This window comes from Bemisia tabaci, unplaced genomic scaffold, assembly GCF_918797505.1.
Source record: "Bemisia tabaci unplaced genomic scaffold, PGI_BMITA_v3".
NCBI classification, from domain to species: Eukaryota; Metazoa; Arthropoda; class Insecta; order Hemiptera; family Aleyrodidae; genus Bemisia; species Bemisia tabaci.
Genome location: NW_027311736.1, coordinates 364,549 through 382,478, shown reverse-complemented (window position 1 = coordinate 382,478; position 17,930 = coordinate 364,549). Strand labels below are relative to the sequence as shown.

Here is a 17,930-nt window from a genome sequence, read left to right as displayed (position 1 = left end):
CGTATTAAAGGTATGTAATTGATCAGATTTCTCGTCCGCCATCAAATGGAGTGTTGGGTACATACTTGCAATGTACTCGCTCATTTTTTCCTTTCAAAAATCTTGTCTCTTTCGTCGAAGTGATCAGCCAGTTTTGTCGGTGCGTGTAGTAGTGTGTACTAATAAGTAGGTATCCGAATTTCCGTTACCTGGTCTTGTCATGGACTTTCATAAAGCAACTAAACACACACACACATACGGGGTCTATTACGCACTTTCTATTTTCTAACCTTGAGAACCCTTTTGATTCCACTTCCACATGTTTGTCACCTGAAACCCACATCAAAGCGAGCAACTGCCAAGCATATTGCTCAGCTCAGCAGTTGGATTGTTAAAACTGAAACTAGCTTTGTTTGCAAGATGAGCGAAGACATAGCCTTATCTGCGCTGTGTAATATTTTGAGTTTTGTCGTACCAACATAAGTTTCAACAGTCAGGCTGCTGCTCTTTTCAATAATTTTCTAGTAGTTTGTGATCATTGAGGTGCGTAGAGCCTAATTCACACTGTCCAACTTTTCATGTACCTCTTGGATTCAACATGTCGAATGAAAAGTTGGATAGTGTGATACTGATGAGAGAACAGGACAGTTTGATGATAAATTGAACGGACACTTGAATGTGACGTCACTTTCAAATTGAAACAAAATCTTCCAACCGACACGAGCCGAAGCTGTTTCCTGATCTGCAGGCTGATGACGATATTACACTGCAACGGTAATTGAATCAAGTTTTTTTGCATCCAACTTTTTGTACAATCATGTCGGATGAAAAGTTTTATAGTGTGAATTGGGCTTTAAAAGGGTGTAAATCTTGTTTTTTAAGGCTCCCCAATGCATTCGACTATAAAACAAACATTGTTTAGCTAAGGCTTTACACAAGTTGGATATCATTAACAGCAGATTCGATCCATCATTACTTCCTCAGCAGTGCAAACCATACATCGGCTATCGCCTAACAAAGTCATCATATTTAAAGCAACACTTTCTGTCATACTACGTACACTGGACAAACAACTTGGGTCGGGACCACGTAAAATTGTGTACGGTGTGTCATGTTTTAGGGAGTAATTTTTGTGACTAAAATACGACTCTAGTGATAAGAAAAATTTGGATTTCATCTTATTTTCTATGCTAGAATCTAATTCAGCTCCGCTCTGGCAATAGAACTCTGCTCAAAATTTAACCACTCACACTCCTCAACCCCGATTCTTTTTATTATACTTTACCTATTTTTAAGTACCAACCTTGCGCTCAACATGAACTTCCTCCAAATACTTCTCAGGAACTAGTTTTTGTGACTTAAATACAGCTCAGTTAAAGGGAAAATTTGGCCCTTATCCTTAATTGCTCGTCGAAATTCATTCCTTATCTGACCAGGACTCATGTCTCCGTTCAGAATTTGAAGAAGTCAATCTATGCGCAACAGTCAAAATTGTGCGATATTCAGAACCAAGCGTACATGGAAGTCATCAAGCGCTGATAATATGCCTAAGTTCATTTTTGCCCCTCCTTTTTATTATTCAAATGTTAAAAGATTAATTGAATCTTTCAATGTTACTGGAGTATATGTCTCATTAGGAACAGCGAAAGCGTACATACCTACTTGAGACATGAGCATCATTACCATCCGCAAATTCTTAGGTGCTCTAGGTACACCATTTTTGTACCTCCGTTTTATCATTCAAATGTTAAAAGATGTAATTCTTATGCCTTCTGTTTAGCAACGTAAGTGATAATAAATGCAACCTAAGCATGGCAATTAAACGTTAATGTTCCTTCCAGAGATTATCAATGATTCCCTTTTATGCCTTGTTTCCTTTCTTCATAATTTTCCAGGCTGTGAGCATTGATATCCGCGGTGACTGGTCTCATCATCTAGGCATAGTGGAAGCTGACCTGTAGCGTACTGGGTTCGACTCACACTCCGTCTGTCTCCTGTCATCGTGGCAATTTTTAAATTATTTGAAAGAGCCGTGGACAGGAGGTTAACGGCGATTTTTCAACATCAATGATCTACCTAAGTTATGAACTTGTATTTGTGATTGAATCTCACATTCCTTAGTGCAATTCACACGCCATATGTGGACTCCACTGAGGAGCCTTCTACGTGTTTAATTTTTTCCCCAAAGTGCTGTGATTGTGATATTTTTGTAAATTTACTTTTTTCTTAAAATGAGCTATTCGATATTGGTTTAAACATCGCTTATAAGAAGTGGTGGTGCAATGTATCTAATAAAACGGTGATGACTGTGGTGCGTGAACATCTCTCCTTGGAACATACTTTTCCTGAAGAATGCTGAGTTTTGTGCTGAAGATAAGCATGTAACCTGGAGAGGAACCGAAGTGGGTGAGTTATTTATTCTATGAATTTCCCAGATTAATATCTTGCCAAAGAAAGATTAAAGAATGCATATGAATCTTATAGCGGGCTGTAAGGATCCCTTATTTAAACGGTGAAGAACTTTTAAGTGTCTGTTATCTCTGCTAAAGTGCCGCGCATATAAAAAGTAATATACATGTTAACTGCTTCTAAGGCTGTAGTTGTTGGCTGTAAGGATTCTTATAGCAGACTATGAGGAGTCATACAGCTAGCTGCAAGCAAAATTACTGTCCGTCGACTTGGATTTTTTTTTTACAAGTTTTATACAGCTTTACATTTTCATATCGCAAGTTATTTCTGCATAAGAGAACTTGTAAGATAGGTCAGAATTTTATAGCTGAGCAGTTCTCTTCAGGTTATTTTCTTTCTCTTAATTTCTTTTAAAAGTTTATTTAATGCAATTCGTTTTAATTGGATAATTAGTTTCCAATTAATAATGAAACACACAAAATAAAATGATAAAATAATTTGAGAGAAATAAAATAACCTGAAGAGAACTGCTCAGCTATAAAATTCTGACCTATCATACAAGTTCTCTTATGCAGAAGTAACTTGCGAAATGAAAATGTAAAGCTGTATAAAACTTGTACAAAAAAATATCCAAGTTGACAGACAGTAATTTTAGACAGTAATTTCTAAGTCTTTGGACAGCAGGAGAGGTACCATATAAGTTATCAGCAAGGCAGTGTACTTCTGTTTCAGCCCACCTTGAAGAATGCCGCAAGTATATTCCCTCTGATTTCCAGCGTAAACCTAGATCTCTTATCCATCTTCCGTTTTTCAAAGCCACTGAGTACAGGCTTTTTTCCTTATATATTGGTCCTGTCTGTCTGAAGAGAGAATTAGATAATCTGCGTTACATCAATTTCTTATGTTTCCATGTGGCGATACGAATTTTAGCGGATCCTATCTTGTGTAAGCAGGAAGATTTTTTGAATTATGCTGAAAAACTTTTGTTAAAATTCCTTCAGCAATTTTGCCGATTGTATGACGAAAAATTTCTTACTCACAATTTTCATGGGCTTTATCTGAATCATTTAGTTCAAGATGTGAGAACATTAGGGCCTCTTGAGAGTTTCAGCAGCTTCCCATACGACAGTTTCCTGGGCCATTTGAAGAACAAAGTAAGGAAGGGAGACCAAGCGCTACAACAACTCGTTAACCGCCATATAGAGGACTCAGTTCTTGGTATTAAACAAGCATCCGAGGTTTCTTGTTCTCCTCAGTTTGAAGGTCTCCATCAAAGTGGGCCACTGCTGTCATATTGCTCAAGTCCTGAATACAAAACTGTTCGTTTCCGAAATTTTCAAATCCGTCCTAAAGTAGAGTCGGAGTCATTTTGTTTTCTTAAAGGAAAGGAAGTGGTCTCAGTTGAAAATATTTGTTTTTGTGACAAATTGAATGGTATGGTTATTGTTGCGCGCCAATTTCTTCAACCCCGAGATTTCTTTGATGTGCCGTGTCCAAGTTCCCTAATTAATATTTATAGGGTTTCAAAATCAAGAGTTTCCTCTTTGAAAGTCTGGCCTGTATCAGACATAGTATATAAGATGATGGCTGTACCATACATGACCGATTTAGTCATGTACCCTTTGCTCCATTGTGAAATTTAATATCACTACTTAGATGTCTAATGGAGAAAAAGAAAAAAAAAAAAAAATTATGTCTACTAAATGAGAAAAAAAAAAAAAAAAAAAAAAAAAAATCGAGTAACGTTGTGAGGACGTTCCTTTTGGCCGCAGAGCGTGACGTTGTTACGCGGCGTAGGTACAACGTTAGTGAGGTACGTTAGGACTACTTTTTCAGCAACGTTGTGGCAACGTTACCTCGAAACGTTGCGCTCCGCGGACAAAAGTAACGTTTTACCAACGTTGTGACAACGTAGGCCAGGAACGTTACTTGATTTTTTGCGACGTTACTACAACGTTGCTGCAACGGCCCATTGCCGGGCGGGAAGAGAACAACTATAATGCAGAGTTGAACAAGAGTTGAACGGATGTAGCCTTTGATGACTTTAAACTCGAAATTACTTTGATGTGAGGACATCACATCCGTGGCGGTGGTCCGGCAGGTACCCAAAACTTTGAAGGAACCATTATTAGGTAAGATCATGTTCGCACTAAGTTCAGCAGTTGTTAGTACTTCCGATCTTACGCTGGTCTCCGTAGTTTGTAACAGCGAAGGTACTCTGGTTTCCGCATTAGGTAGCAATTCCGAGGCTCCACAGGTTTCCGGGTTTGAGAGCATTTCCGGTCTTTGTGTGGTTTCCGTGTTCAACAGTATTTTTGAAAAATTTGAGTTTTCTTTTGAAAGATCAAAACTGTTAGATGTAGAAACTATGGTGGATCCATTGTTTTCATGGCTAGTTGGTAAATTTGTTGGCTGTGAGGTTGCTTGATTTTTGTTCCAAAAGTTTTGAACTTTGACTTCCGCTATTTCCGTTTCCGTGCCATAAATTTCATCAGCAGCCCTCGGGGTCACCTGGAAAGCAGGTTTGTCATGTATGATGGGACTTGAGAACGTTGCGCGAAAGTCAGGAACAACAGATGCAAGATGCAATTCTGAGTTTTTGAGTAACTCTGTTTTTAGAGTGATGAAACTTGAAGCAGCGGTTGCTCTAGAGGAGCTGACGTGGTGAATTTGACTTTGAAACGGAAGTGCAACTGAAAATTGCCCGTTTTCTAGGTAGTGCGGTTTGAGAAAATGTTCTTCGCCGTATTTATTCGTGGCGCTAAGAAATGTAGGCTTAGGTGCGTCTTCAACGTTGAGCCATTTCTGCATTATTTGCTCCATCGGCTCTAAGATGGTAAGACAGCTGGTGACCACGGGTGGTTGTTCGATTTCTGTGGGCACGCTTCCCATGATGATGTATCCCAACGTGGATTTGATGGCTGGCGGCAAATTTTGGTAGCGAATGGTGTGTGAGTCTTCGAAAAGATGCGACCAAACCGAAGCACCGAGGAGCAAGTCTACCTTTCCAGGCTTATGGAAAGTAGGATCAGCCAGCTGTAATTGCATTAGTTTTTCCATGCGTGGCGTGCGAGAAATTTCCGTACACGGAAGATTTGAGGATAATATGTTGGTAACAAGCGCTTTGATGGCATACCGCTTTCCTGGATTCAGCGCGGAGAAAAAACATAACTCTGTCTGAAATTTTGGGCGGACAGCTCCGGGCCCTATCCCTTGTAGAGTCTGAGTACTGTGTTCCTGAGGAAGGTTTAATTTTTGGGCGCAGTGTGGTGTCACCATATTGGTCATACTTCCATTGTCCAAAAGTGCTCTTAAAGTGTGGACTTTACCATTTTTGTCCTTGACTTTAACTAGCGCCGTGGCGAGTAAGACAGTTTGCGGCGCACTGGTTGTCAGGGCGGAGGAACATATTACAGTTTCAACTGTATTCTCGTTCTGTTGGTTAGGATTTGACTCCGTTTTTGAATTTTGATCTTGATGCAGTAGTGTGTGATGCTTTTGGCCACAATTGTTCTCGCGGCATCTGTTTTCTGAGCCACAATCTTGGTGCGAGTGATGATTTACCGTCAAACAATTTGAACAAACTTTATTTGGTCGGATGTGCTTCCAGCGTTCGCAAACTGGCATGTCCCTAAACTCAGGGCATCTGTACAAAGGATTATGTGGTTCCTGGTCACATACGACACATTTAGAATTTGATTGAGATGAAGTATTGTCTCTACTTTGACGTTGCGCTGCGAGCATGTTTTTAGACTGGTTAGTGTAGTAATTAGACCTTTTGGCAGAATTACCAGAATTATTGTAATTTGTCGACTTTTCTTGAGGCGTCCTTTGAAGAATCCGCGCTTGTTCTTGGACAAAGCTGACTAAAGCTTTAAAAGATGGAAAGCTTTCACCTCGCACTGTATCCTCGAATTGCAGTCGAGTTTTCGAATCAAGCTTCGTAAGTGCGATATGAAAAAATAAGAAATCTTCTAAATCTGGAATTTTCATTTGTTTCAATGCGTTAATCGCTTCAATGAAGGATTCCAAAAAGAGAGACAAATTCTTTTCGGTTTCTTGCGTAATCGTCTTGAAGTTCAAGATTTTCTCGAAGAGAGTCGATCCGAGAGCTCTCTTGTCCTCGAATTTGGTTTCGAGAGCCTCATACAACGCCTCGTAATTTTCCTCAATGGGCAGAATCCCGGAACAAATGGTTTTAGCAGAACCTTCTAAGTGCGTGACTAGATAGTTGATTTTTTCCAATTTAGAAAGAGAATCGTTCGTGTGAACCAATTGATTGAATAATTGATAGAACACAGGCCAATTTTCTCTTTTTCCATCGAATTTTGGAATCTCCAATCTTTTAAGTTTGATTCGGGATTCCGATGAATTTTGTTTTTCGCTTTTTGCAGTTGACGCGGGCGATTTTTCTTTCAGACTAGCCAGCGCGCTGGATATGAGGTTGACCTTATCGTAAAATTCTTGGAGAAGCTCAAAGTTTGGTTCGTAGTCCTCATCGATTTCAAACGAAAGCTCCTGTACCTTTTCAAAGGTTGTCAGAAACTCCTGCTTCATCGTTTCAACTGAACAGACTTTCAGCAGGAAAGCCTTTTTTGCTTCTTGCTCCTCGATTTTAGTGGCCAGTTCAGCGATGTTGTTAATTTCAGAAAAATGAAATTCAACTTTTGCTGTAGAGTATTGCAGCACCCTAGCCTGAGCCTGATTTTGCATCCTTTTCTTTGGCATTTTGAATGCTTAGATGCTTAAGAAACGCAGTGCAGAATTGTGGAACTTATATCCACGCTCGGAGGATCAATGTTTCGGACTCCGAGTGAAGAATTGTGGAACTTATATCCGGCTCGGAGGACCAATGTTTCGGACTCCGAGTGAAGAATTGTGGAACTTATATCCGGCTCGGAGGACCAATGTTTCGGCTGGCGGTGCCGAAAATAAGCGCGACGCGACGACGATTCTTTCACTACACAACCTTAGTTGGTTGTTAGGTGGTTCATCCCCAGAGAAGTCTCCGATAGGGCATTCCTAGGGACAAGTCCACTAGAAGAATTGTCAAGCAGAAGCAAGAGAAAGAGTGATAGAGAAAATGCGTATAAATCGGAGGATAGGAAGAAACTGGAAATGATAGGTTGCCAGAGAATGTAGAAGGAGTAGGATGGCGGGAGAGACGAGGTAGAGAGGTGAAAGAGAGAGACGATGCTGAGCGAATGTAGAAGACTGAGAAAAGGTAGAAGAGAGGAGGGGAGAGAGAGAGAGAGAGAGAGAGAGCACGAATGAACACTTCACTTTAATGATCTCCTGAGCGAATTCGCCCTAGAGTAAAAGTCCTACGGAAATCCGCTGGACGAAGAAAGAAACACTATACTTCCTGTAATATACCTTTTGCGAATGAGAAAATCCTTGGTTGAATACCGTAGTAAGCTGTGAGACTGAAAGCGTGAAACCTTGACTCGGGGTGATGAATCCTTTGCATGAGGCGATAAGTCCTGGTATGATAGCGGAACCACCCGAGCCCAGGGGCGCGCAACCTTAGCACTATCCCCGGGGGAACGGGACTGAAGATACGAAAAGGATATAAAAAACCACGTAATGCGTATGGGTTTTTTGGGTTGCACTTAGCATTTGAGATGACCTACCGATTTAAGTCATGCAACCGCAATATTCTTAATTAAATAATTTAAAATAAATTATTTAATTAATGCAATCGGTGAAGATGCGCGAAGCGCGATCTCGCGGTGGCGCTCTGAACTGAGCACCGTCCCGTGCCGCGGCAGACTCGGTGCCGGCGGAGGCGGCGGCGGGCGGTGGCCGCGACAGCATGAAAAGGCGATTAAAATAACAAAATCAAGACATATTTAATACAATTGAATTTATATCGAGTCAATTTCTTTTCAATAATATAACGGGATTTATAATACCGGTGATTTGGGTATTTTAGTTCCAAAATACCTTTAAATCGACTTTATCTTCTAGGAGTTCGACAGAATTTTTCCTTTCTTCGCTTAAATTTTTCCGTAGCACTTTTCTTCAAGAATCTGATAAGATTTTGCTTGAGGCAGATCAAAAAACTTAAATTTGTTCGAATAGCTTTCTAGATTCACAATACACGGTCTCGTCAAGGTGCGTCGTTGACCTTGCAGTGTTGGATCGTGAATTCTCTTGTTGTGCTGCTTGCCTTTTTTGAAATCTCTGTAAATGAAAACTAAAGGGTTTGATATGTGCGAGTTAATGACGCGCCTTATCAACACATTGTGTTGGAGTTCACTGCTTGTTTTATCTTATTTTCCAATTAAGTACATAAGTTACTTAAGTACTTAAACAAACTTTAAGTTACTTGAAATACATTACCGATGCAAGACCTGGGCCCATCGCCGAAGGGGAGGTAGGAGCCGGGGACGATCTTGTCCAGATTTTCGGGCGCGAAGCGGTCCGGGTCGAACTTCTCTGGCTCTGGAAAATACTTGGGGTCGTGATGGAGACTCAAGGTCGGAAAGAAGCATAGAATACCCTTCTCGACGACCACGGGAGAATCCGGCATCTGAAAAGGCTCTGTGCAGCACCTACCGATAGTAGTTGCAACCGGGTACTTCCTCAGTGTCTCTGAGCAGACAAATACAAAACGGGTTGGTAAATGTCAGAGAGTTTTGAATGCAGCGAACCAGCTATATAGACATACCGTCCGTTCCGTGTTCCGAGACCGAAAGTTCCGGGTGCTGGAGCCGTAGCTTCTACTGCTTTGCGTGCTACGCCCGGAACTTTCGGCCTCTGAGCCCGGAACGCGAACGGTATAGGTCTATATACCCAATAAGTCCGGCTTCCAAGACCGGAGTTTTTTTCTGTGTGGGTTTGTTGCAAACTTTCGTTAGACCAAAAGGAGGAGTGTTCTTCCGGAAATGACTAAAAAATCACGAAGAGCACATTTGTTAAAATCCAACATGGTGATTGATTAAACAAAGAATCGAGCTATAAGCCAACATTTTTGGCTTTGCTCTCGATTTTTCGTTTAGTCGATCACCATGTTCTATGCAGCTTAGCCAGCCAAATTTGTCATTAAAATGTATCGATTAAAATCCCTTGTTTCCTATGGAATTCTTTATATGCTTTGATCGCGCCAGTGAATCCCTTTGCAGTTGCATGATAAGAAATTCCGAAAGAGAGCAATTAAACTGAAGTTAGAAATTTTTTACAAAGAGAATAAAGGTAATATCATCCTCTGAGAATTTCAGCAACTAATTCTTAATCAAGTAATCTTAGATCCCTGATTTTTGCGGAAATCTTTAATGATGAGGGTGGTAGGGTTAAAAATTTCTCATGGAGGAGCTATTACTGCTATAAGGGTCAATAATTGAATTGACGTCTGCAAACACGCTCGGTGTCCAATACAGTGTTTCAGAATTTGAGTGAACGATTTCGTTGTACCTTACAGACGCAAAATGTTTTATGACGTTAGGCATGTAGAAAAATTTATAAATAATCTCCTGAGTATAATTAAACGTTTACAAAAGAGATAGATCCTATATTTAGGTATCAGTGTCGTGGGCCAAAAGAAATCACTGCAATCATGAAATCTTGTATTGGACAACGGACGTTTCGCACGAGTCGATTCAATTTTTAGTGAGGGGGAGGGTGTATCTAAAGTATATGATTTTCTATACAATGAACAAATTTAAAACATTTTTGGTGGCACTCGGGAATTCGGACCTCCTGGATCCCATCTCGACCACGCTGCGGTCCGTGGTATGTGATTATAAACATTCGGTTCTCACCACTCATAACTTGTTCCATAAACTGGAGTTTCTTAGTGTCATCGAAGGTGATCTCGCCACCAGCTTCTTTGCGGACTTGGGAAATCTCCTGGAAGAGCCGTTGTTGAACTTCCTGGTGGAGGGCTACTTCGTAGAGACAGATAGCCAAAACAGACGCCATTGTCTCATAGCCTACAGAAAGAAAAGAGCTGATGATGCCCACCATGATATTCTCCGTCAGGACTGGACCTACAATGAAAAAATGTTATATTACGGTTTTCTTTCTTCATCCTACGCATACATCCTACGAATGGTCCTCCATGTTTACGAGTCAATCTCAATGTTTGAGCATACCCAGTCAGCCAACAATATTTTAAAAATTTGTTTGAAATATTGGTAATATTCCGAAAATAATCAAAAATTATTTTAAAAGTAAAAAAAAATTGGAATTATTTTCAAAAATATTTTGTGAAAGCATTGATTCAATATTCTAAATTTTCATTTTTAAAGATATTGTTTATCTAACTAGGTTGTATCAAGTCAATGCAGGTGAAATGCCTTCAATTTTGAATGTAGGTAACCCGCAAATGACCCCTTTTGTTCGCCAGCACTCCGGGCTCCTAAGCGATAATTCGGTCCTGTGTATCAGACTTCAAATAAATGTTGGATTACTTTTGTTTTTTTATTATACCTTGAGTTGCTGTAGCTGGGTCTTCTGACATCGTTTTTTTCCGTTTTTCTCTCGCTTTGTTGTTCGGAATCTCGGAGATTCATCAATATTTGCAAGAAGTCCTTGCGATGTGGTTCGGCATCCTTTCTTTTCATCTCTTCTGCGTCTTTAATGATTGATCTAAGGGTGGAACAAAAAAAAATATCCAATTCTGTTCAAAATGCACGAGGCCCTGGGTCTATCGACCTTTTATTTTCAAAGCACATACTTATTAGCAATCACAAGGAGGAATTGCAAAACAAAGTTAGCTTGAGAATCGTCAGGTGAACATTCACATAATGTATTACGAGGTAAGATCTTCAGACAGCACGAGGCATAAATCCTTGATGATTATTGTTGGGCTAAGGAGATTTTATGACCTATATGTTGAAAATTAATTGAAGGCGAAGAAACATTGCTCATAACGTCCACAGTCTCCTCTGGCCGATTATAAAATCACTAAACGACTAAATTTTCATAAACTAATGTATCTCGCATGCAGCTGAAATGCATGACGTTGAGTTTTCTGAATGGCTTCTCTGATTTGCCCCATTGAAATAATTGTACCCACACGCTGCGCTACGAAGCTCGACCGAGGAGTCTAAGATATCCACACACCTTGCGGCGGGACTTGAGCATCGTTATGTCGTTGATATTTCCGAAAAAATTGTGGGGATGATCAATAACATACAAATGGCAGGTGGATAAGGGGAAAAATAACATTTAAAGGGGCGGTAGAAAAGTAATTTTTGAAAAAAAGCTCATGTTTTTTGTTTGCAAACAATTAAGAATTCCTAATAAGAAGTCGATTATCAGACTTTTGCGCTTTACGAAAAGACTTTTATTTTTACCTGTAAAACTGAAGGATCTCACAGCTGACATGCGATATACCGAGTTTTCCGTATAGACCAGGCCAGATACACTCCATGAACCAAATACAGTATTTGCGAAAGCTAAAAGACATCGTGAGCTCCAAGATGCGCCGCAGTTCACAATCCGGGTACTTAATTGCATTGCACTGAATGCCCAGAGCAGAGGCACTTATGACCTATGATAACATGCGTAATGTTGAGAGGAAAGAACACTCACACGCTGTGAGTAGAAGGAAAAAAATGAGCTTATATTGATAAAAAAAAATATACTTGTGTAATTGGATTGAAAAAATGCTCACGTCGAGGCTCCCGCTTAAAAGTGGGGAGTAAATACAACATAAAAGATTAGTAGAGAAGACGTGAACGTAACAACTATTTTATGGCTTTCTCAAAATTTTAAGCTCATAGAAAAGGACGAACTTATCGTTAAGTTGAAAATTATCAGTTAGTAGGAATACCCAGGTTCAATTTTACAATCAAACTCGTTTAATCGAATTTAAAATGGCTTGAAATATTGACTTTTTTCAATCAACAAATATTTCTCTGAAAATAGAAATCTATAATATCCCCAAAGAGAACCTTAAGTGGAAACATTTTTTAAAAATAATTTAATTTTTTAAATGTTTTCATATTTATTGTGCCATCCATTTAGAGATGCAAAATATAAAATGGCCTAACTATTTACCAACGGCAATAACTTGACTCATTGAATACTTTTTGTTTAAAGTATCATATCCAATTAATTACGCAGATTTCAGTGCGGGCGAGAAAAGCCTTCAATTTTTCTGCATGCAACAAGCGCATCCACGGAGCATGATGAGTTGGATTCAGGCGCTATGATTAACTTAGCCTCTTTTCGCACATCGACTGGCTCCAAAATTAAGAGAAACAGAGAACAATTCGATGGTGCAGGTGAAAATACCAAACCACGTATTTCGGTCTGCGACGATACTCAGTGTTCCGGATGACTTTTCTTCGTTATCCTGCAACACTATTCTCTAAAAAGTCCATGTAAAAATTCGAGCAGTATTTCTTCAAAATGAGTGATGATTTTCAAAGATTTTTTATTTTTCCATTTGGATTGCATTTTGCAAAAGGAACTACTAGCATTGCAATGTTGCTAAGATTGTGCAACTTCTTTTGTCTTGGAGGAAAAACCCGATTATCCCTTAATAGTTTCTATTTTAGTTGCTCAATCTTAGCATCATTGCAATGCTAGTGGTTCCTTTTTGCAAAATGCAATCCGTTTGTTTTATTGAAAACGTTGATAAAATTGTATATTCTCTAACAATAAGATTTCCTGCCTCACCTTAAAGCCGAAGCTGAGAATTATTTATTTTCTTTTACCATTTTCGACGATTCACCGGCATGCCTTATTCGCCAGTCGCGAGAACTAGCAGACTCGTGGAGCTTTTAAGATCCTAGAATCGGACTTCTCGGGTCATTTTATATGAGACTAGCTTAGTTTCAGCTCGAAGGAGAATTTCCGATTTTGATATTAAAATTTTACAACCTAACATTTTTGAATTCATTGAGACTTCTTTTCCTTTTACGATCTCCTCGAGAAAGCCTTATTTTGCATCGTCATGTCATTCTCACCTCCATCGTGTAATTGGCCATGAGTTCCTTGATACAGACCTCCACCTCTTCGGAACCCTGCTCCGAGCACAAACTCGAGATGTGGGCATCAAGTTTCTGCGCACATCCACAAAGTGACTGGTACAAGAGCCGTAATTTTGCCGAGCTAAACGCTTGCGCCACCTAGAAATCAGCACTAATAAAAACATTTGTCCTTTTGGGTTACATTTGGTTAATTTAGGAATTGGAACCCAAACCAACACAAATTTTGTGTTGGTTTTGGTAAAGTTTGTGGTGAATTTAGCGCAGAAAGCAATGGAGAGACTGAGAAAATGCATTCCTCCGATTACGATGTTGGTATTTACCACTCGTTTTTTTTATTAAATACCTTTAAGAAAACTAGTTGTCATTTTCTCTTGAATTTGTTAAACGCAGACCAAGGTTATTTTATGTTTTACTTCTCGTATTAACCAAACTTTTGTGTCGAAATTTCTTTCTGTGAGGCCGCATGAAACTTTGTGAAGGCGTGACCAAGAAAGAGAGACCAAGGGGTCTAAATCCCAATTCTTCATGATCCGGTCTTTTGCCACATGAGAACGAATTCTTACGGCTTCCGGAAATTATTCACCCGGAGACCATGACAGATCCAAATTATGAAAATATGATCGAAATTTGAGAATATATTTTATGATGAAAATACTGAGCTCTAAAAAGTTGTTACTAGGACGGCTTACAGATGACTGAAACCACATAAAACGTTGTCCCCGAAAAAAGTAATTTTCCATGATTTTTAGTGTTGAGTCAGATTTTCTCTATCGAATACCATACGTTGTTCAACTCCTCCCCCCCCCCCCCCAATACAAGAGTTAAGGAACTTCAAATGTTTACATTCGAAGTTTCAAAAAATATTTTACCCTTTAAGAAACTGAAGAGTGATGTTCTGCACACCAGGCTACTAATTTTTCACAGGTTTCAACTTTCAAAATACGATTTTCTTTGTAAGGTTTCTTCGGGAATGTTATCTACCATTACCCTTTGTCTAACTATGTGCCATCGATGGCCACAGAGGTGGAAGAGATCTTGAGTCAATGGATCGTCCTCGTTGGTTTTGACGTCGTGCCGATCGTGGAAGTGAGAAAAGCTGTTCACCAAGCAGCAACGGATGATTTCCGGATCACGGAAAAAGAGCGATGGTCGACCTATCTGATAAGTGCCACCCCATTTGTGTCCTGACAGCGCATCGTATTGTTGAGTGAACATCGTCCAAAGTGGAAGGCGCCCCAGTGATATAGCCACCGTCTGGCAAAATCAAAAGAATGAAGCGATGATGAAAACGCAGAATTGGATTAGCCTCACGGTGGCACTATACCGAGTGTCCGGAAAGTAACGTACTTAACTTTCAGGATTGAGTATTTGGCTCAAAATATGACTTTTTCCTCTAGACATGTATGTGGTTGAAGACGCTTCATAAGTGAGCTATGCGCTTCCAAATTTGCCATTTTTTTCTTTAAAATTATGCGATTCCTCGTTATTTTGTCGCAAGTAGCTGGAGCTTTGTGTGGAGGGGTATTTTTTCAGCGTAATGTTCATTTTTCGCGTTTTCAAGGACGTACGTCTTCGGAAAATGGCATTACGGGCGTTCTCGAATTTTGAAATTACGATAACTATTTTAATAGATAATATTTGGAAAAATGAATGATGGTACGTGAAAGAGCGCAAAAAATCAAGCGGGGTAGGCAGAGCACAAAATTTTACAGAAACGCGTCATTTTGACGCAACAGAGCTTTGAAAAAGTTTCAGATTTTCAAAGCTCCTTGCTGGACAGGCAATTTTCACTGCAAGGTCAGTAAGAAAGTATAGCGCATAGCAAAGGTCGAAGCTCATAGCTCACTTATGAAGCGTTCTCGGGCATATGTGTATAGGAAAGAAAAGCCAAATTTTGAGCCGAAAAATTGATCCTGAAAGTTAAGTACGTTAATTTCTGGACAGCCTGTATATCCTCTTGCTGCATATTGATTGATGAATTACTGAAATTAGGATTAATTTTTGTCTGTCTTTTCGGCGACCACGTAAAACCTTTAGAATCTGTAAGTACATCTTCATATTTACGAGTCTAAACTTTCAGTCTATGTTTTGAGGTGAAGTTAGCGAGGAAGTAAGATAATAATTTGGCATGAGAAAGATGATTTAAAGATATGCTCGAAACATTCAAATTTGAATGAATTATTTTAAGAGTTATCGGTCTCACCTGAACGAAAAGTCTCCACTTTGAGACGCAAGGGACCCCAAGTTTGGCCCAGTATTTGTGCTTCTTGTGGAAACGGTACTGGCCATAGATAAAAATACTCATTAGTATTAGTAGAATGACGGTGAAAGTCTCCATCTACCCGAACAGTTCTTGCACGCAGAAACTGATCAGTACTGGCAATGGAATACTTTGTCCGCAGGTTATTGAATTTTTGTATCTGTAAAAGAAAAAACCAATGAGACAAACGAGGCTTTTTAATATGAGTCAGTTTTTATTAAACCAAGAGTGTCTCCTTTACTGCCGTGCCATGGAAAAAACACCGTATAAGCATTCGAAAGTTGCCAATTGCCTCTCGGGAAATATTTATACTTGCAGAAGTTTATGAATATTTTTCTTGAAATTTTCAGGCACTTTAGATCAAATTATGAGTGAAACCCTCGATATATTCGCAGAAAAATATTTACAAATTTTCCCGAAATTCGTGATTTATCGACGGGGATTTGGCAACTCATAAAAGCTCTTACGGCATTCTTCCTCCGCACGGCAGTGAAATAGAGTACCTATATAGCGAGAGTATGGATAGATCGTTTCATGGAGGACTTAGGGCCAAAAGAGGAGCCATTCTTCTAACCAACTTCTAACACACAAAATTTCACTGCCAGTCTGCAGATACCAATTCTAACCAAGATGGCCAAAAATGTACAGAAATGAGCGTTCTTCCACAAAAATGAGTAAATTTATGAAAAAACTAAGTCAAATACGTGCTTTATAAACAACGGTTCCTAACACTTGTACTAGAAAATCGCTCTGGTTAATTGAAATACATACATGCGGTTGACCGCATTTCTGGGATCTAACTTTATTCGCGGAGGCATCGGTGAAGGCCTGGTGGATTTTCGGAGTGTCACATCTGTCTATACTCTCGCTATTGGGTACTCTACAGTGAAGGAGAAGGATAGAAGGATAGGAAGATTCCTAAATTTTTCTGATGGGGAAGCATGAATAGACAAAAATAAGTACTTGCACGTTGACAGTACGCTCTCTTATACTAAAAGCTGATTGGTCGTATATTTTAAGATTACTGGTGCTGTGATTAATTTAGAAAAACACATTCGCAGTCTGATTCAATTGACAAAAGGAAAACACATTCGCAGGCTACTTACTTCTTTTATGGATACACTTTTAGAAAAACACCGAGTCGAGCGCGTACGTTCAATTAAAGCGCTTCATCTAAATCCTCCCAGCGATATGTTTAAGCAATTAATTATATAAATGGTTGCAGCGTGTGTCACAAAAAAATGAGCATATCAGGTGTACTAATTACGAAAGCAAACCCTTCATTTGCGTTGTTGGTTGTTGATGGCGGTAAGACTTGGTCTCGGAAATATTGATCTCGGCCGCATGAGTTAGAGGTTTGCTTCGACCTACCCGCACGCTTAAATAGCCTTCAATTTCGAAGCTAGGCCATTTTCGCGACACATTACTCTTAGTATCGTTGAGAAAGCTGACCGTGACATTATAGAGTAAGGAGTAAGGACTGTGCTGGCTGAGATGAAATACGTAAAAGGGGATCTCTTCTCTCAAAGTATGTGAAAATGCGCGTTTTTGAAAATGAAAATTGAATTATTTTACTTTTAAATTGCTATCATTACTTCGCAATATTGGTTGTAATTTAATTAACAATCGGAATGAGAGCTTCGGATGTAAAATTTTGCCACTGACCCGAGAGTGAAAGAGAATTATTATTTTTAGGGGTGTTTGAGAATTAACTGTTACCCATGGGGAGGGGAATTGGAGGTTCAAACGCGAAAATGTGTAACATTTTAGGTGATTAACGAAGACTATTGTCACACTTCTTGGTCTAAAAAACATACTGGAGTTGGTATTTACTCACACTTAAAACAACGTAATCCTTTCATCAGTGATCATATTTGCTTGAATTTTGAAACATTGAGGTATAACACTGATGCGTTTCTTATCACAATTTTGCCACAACCTTGAAACTGTTTTCTCGTCACACTGGCGATCAGCAATGTCGATCGCATCAGTTTTTTTTTTTTAAAAAAAAAATGGCTGAATTTATTTTGTATTCTTTGTTGGTAGGTTCTCCCATAGGATGAAATACCAGGCTGATAGATTTGATGTATCTTTCATTTTTGCCTGCATGATCCATTGTAGTACCTGTCTCCTGCCTAGCTCAAAGGAACGGTGCAGGACCATCATGTCACTCAATTTGCCGCACTGCAAAATGAAGGCATTCTACATTCACACAATTGAAGTCCATCGCATCGATCAACTCTTCTACTTGAGAGAGTCTATAGGAATTATATGTCATTGTCAAACCTCCTCCCTTCATGCATTTGATCATTTACCTTTAATCTAAGATACCAAGT

General features: G+C 39.4%; 1 protein-coding gene across 1 annotated transcript in view; it reads right to left on the bottom strand.

The window, feature by feature from the left end:
- LOC109031325 (uncharacterized) overlaps positions 1 to 15,748 on the bottom strand; it is an 84,219-nt gene extending 68,471 nt beyond the window's left edge. Inside the window, 8 exon segments of the mRNA XM_072305651.1 lie at positions 8,734 to 8,985; positions 10,152 to 10,379; positions 10,657 to 10,688; positions 10,822 to 10,980; positions 11,691 to 11,887; positions 13,311 to 13,472; positions 14,322 to 14,588; positions 15,538 to 15,748. Coding sequence (XP_072161752.1) covers positions 8,734 to 8,985; positions 10,152 to 10,379; positions 10,657 to 10,688; positions 10,822 to 10,980; positions 11,691 to 11,887; positions 13,311 to 13,472; positions 14,322 to 14,588; positions 15,538 to 15,672 — 1,432 coding nt within the window. The 5' untranslated portion in view covers positions 15,673 to 15,748.
- Between the last annotated feature and the right edge of the window lie 2,182 nt (positions 15,749 to 17,930).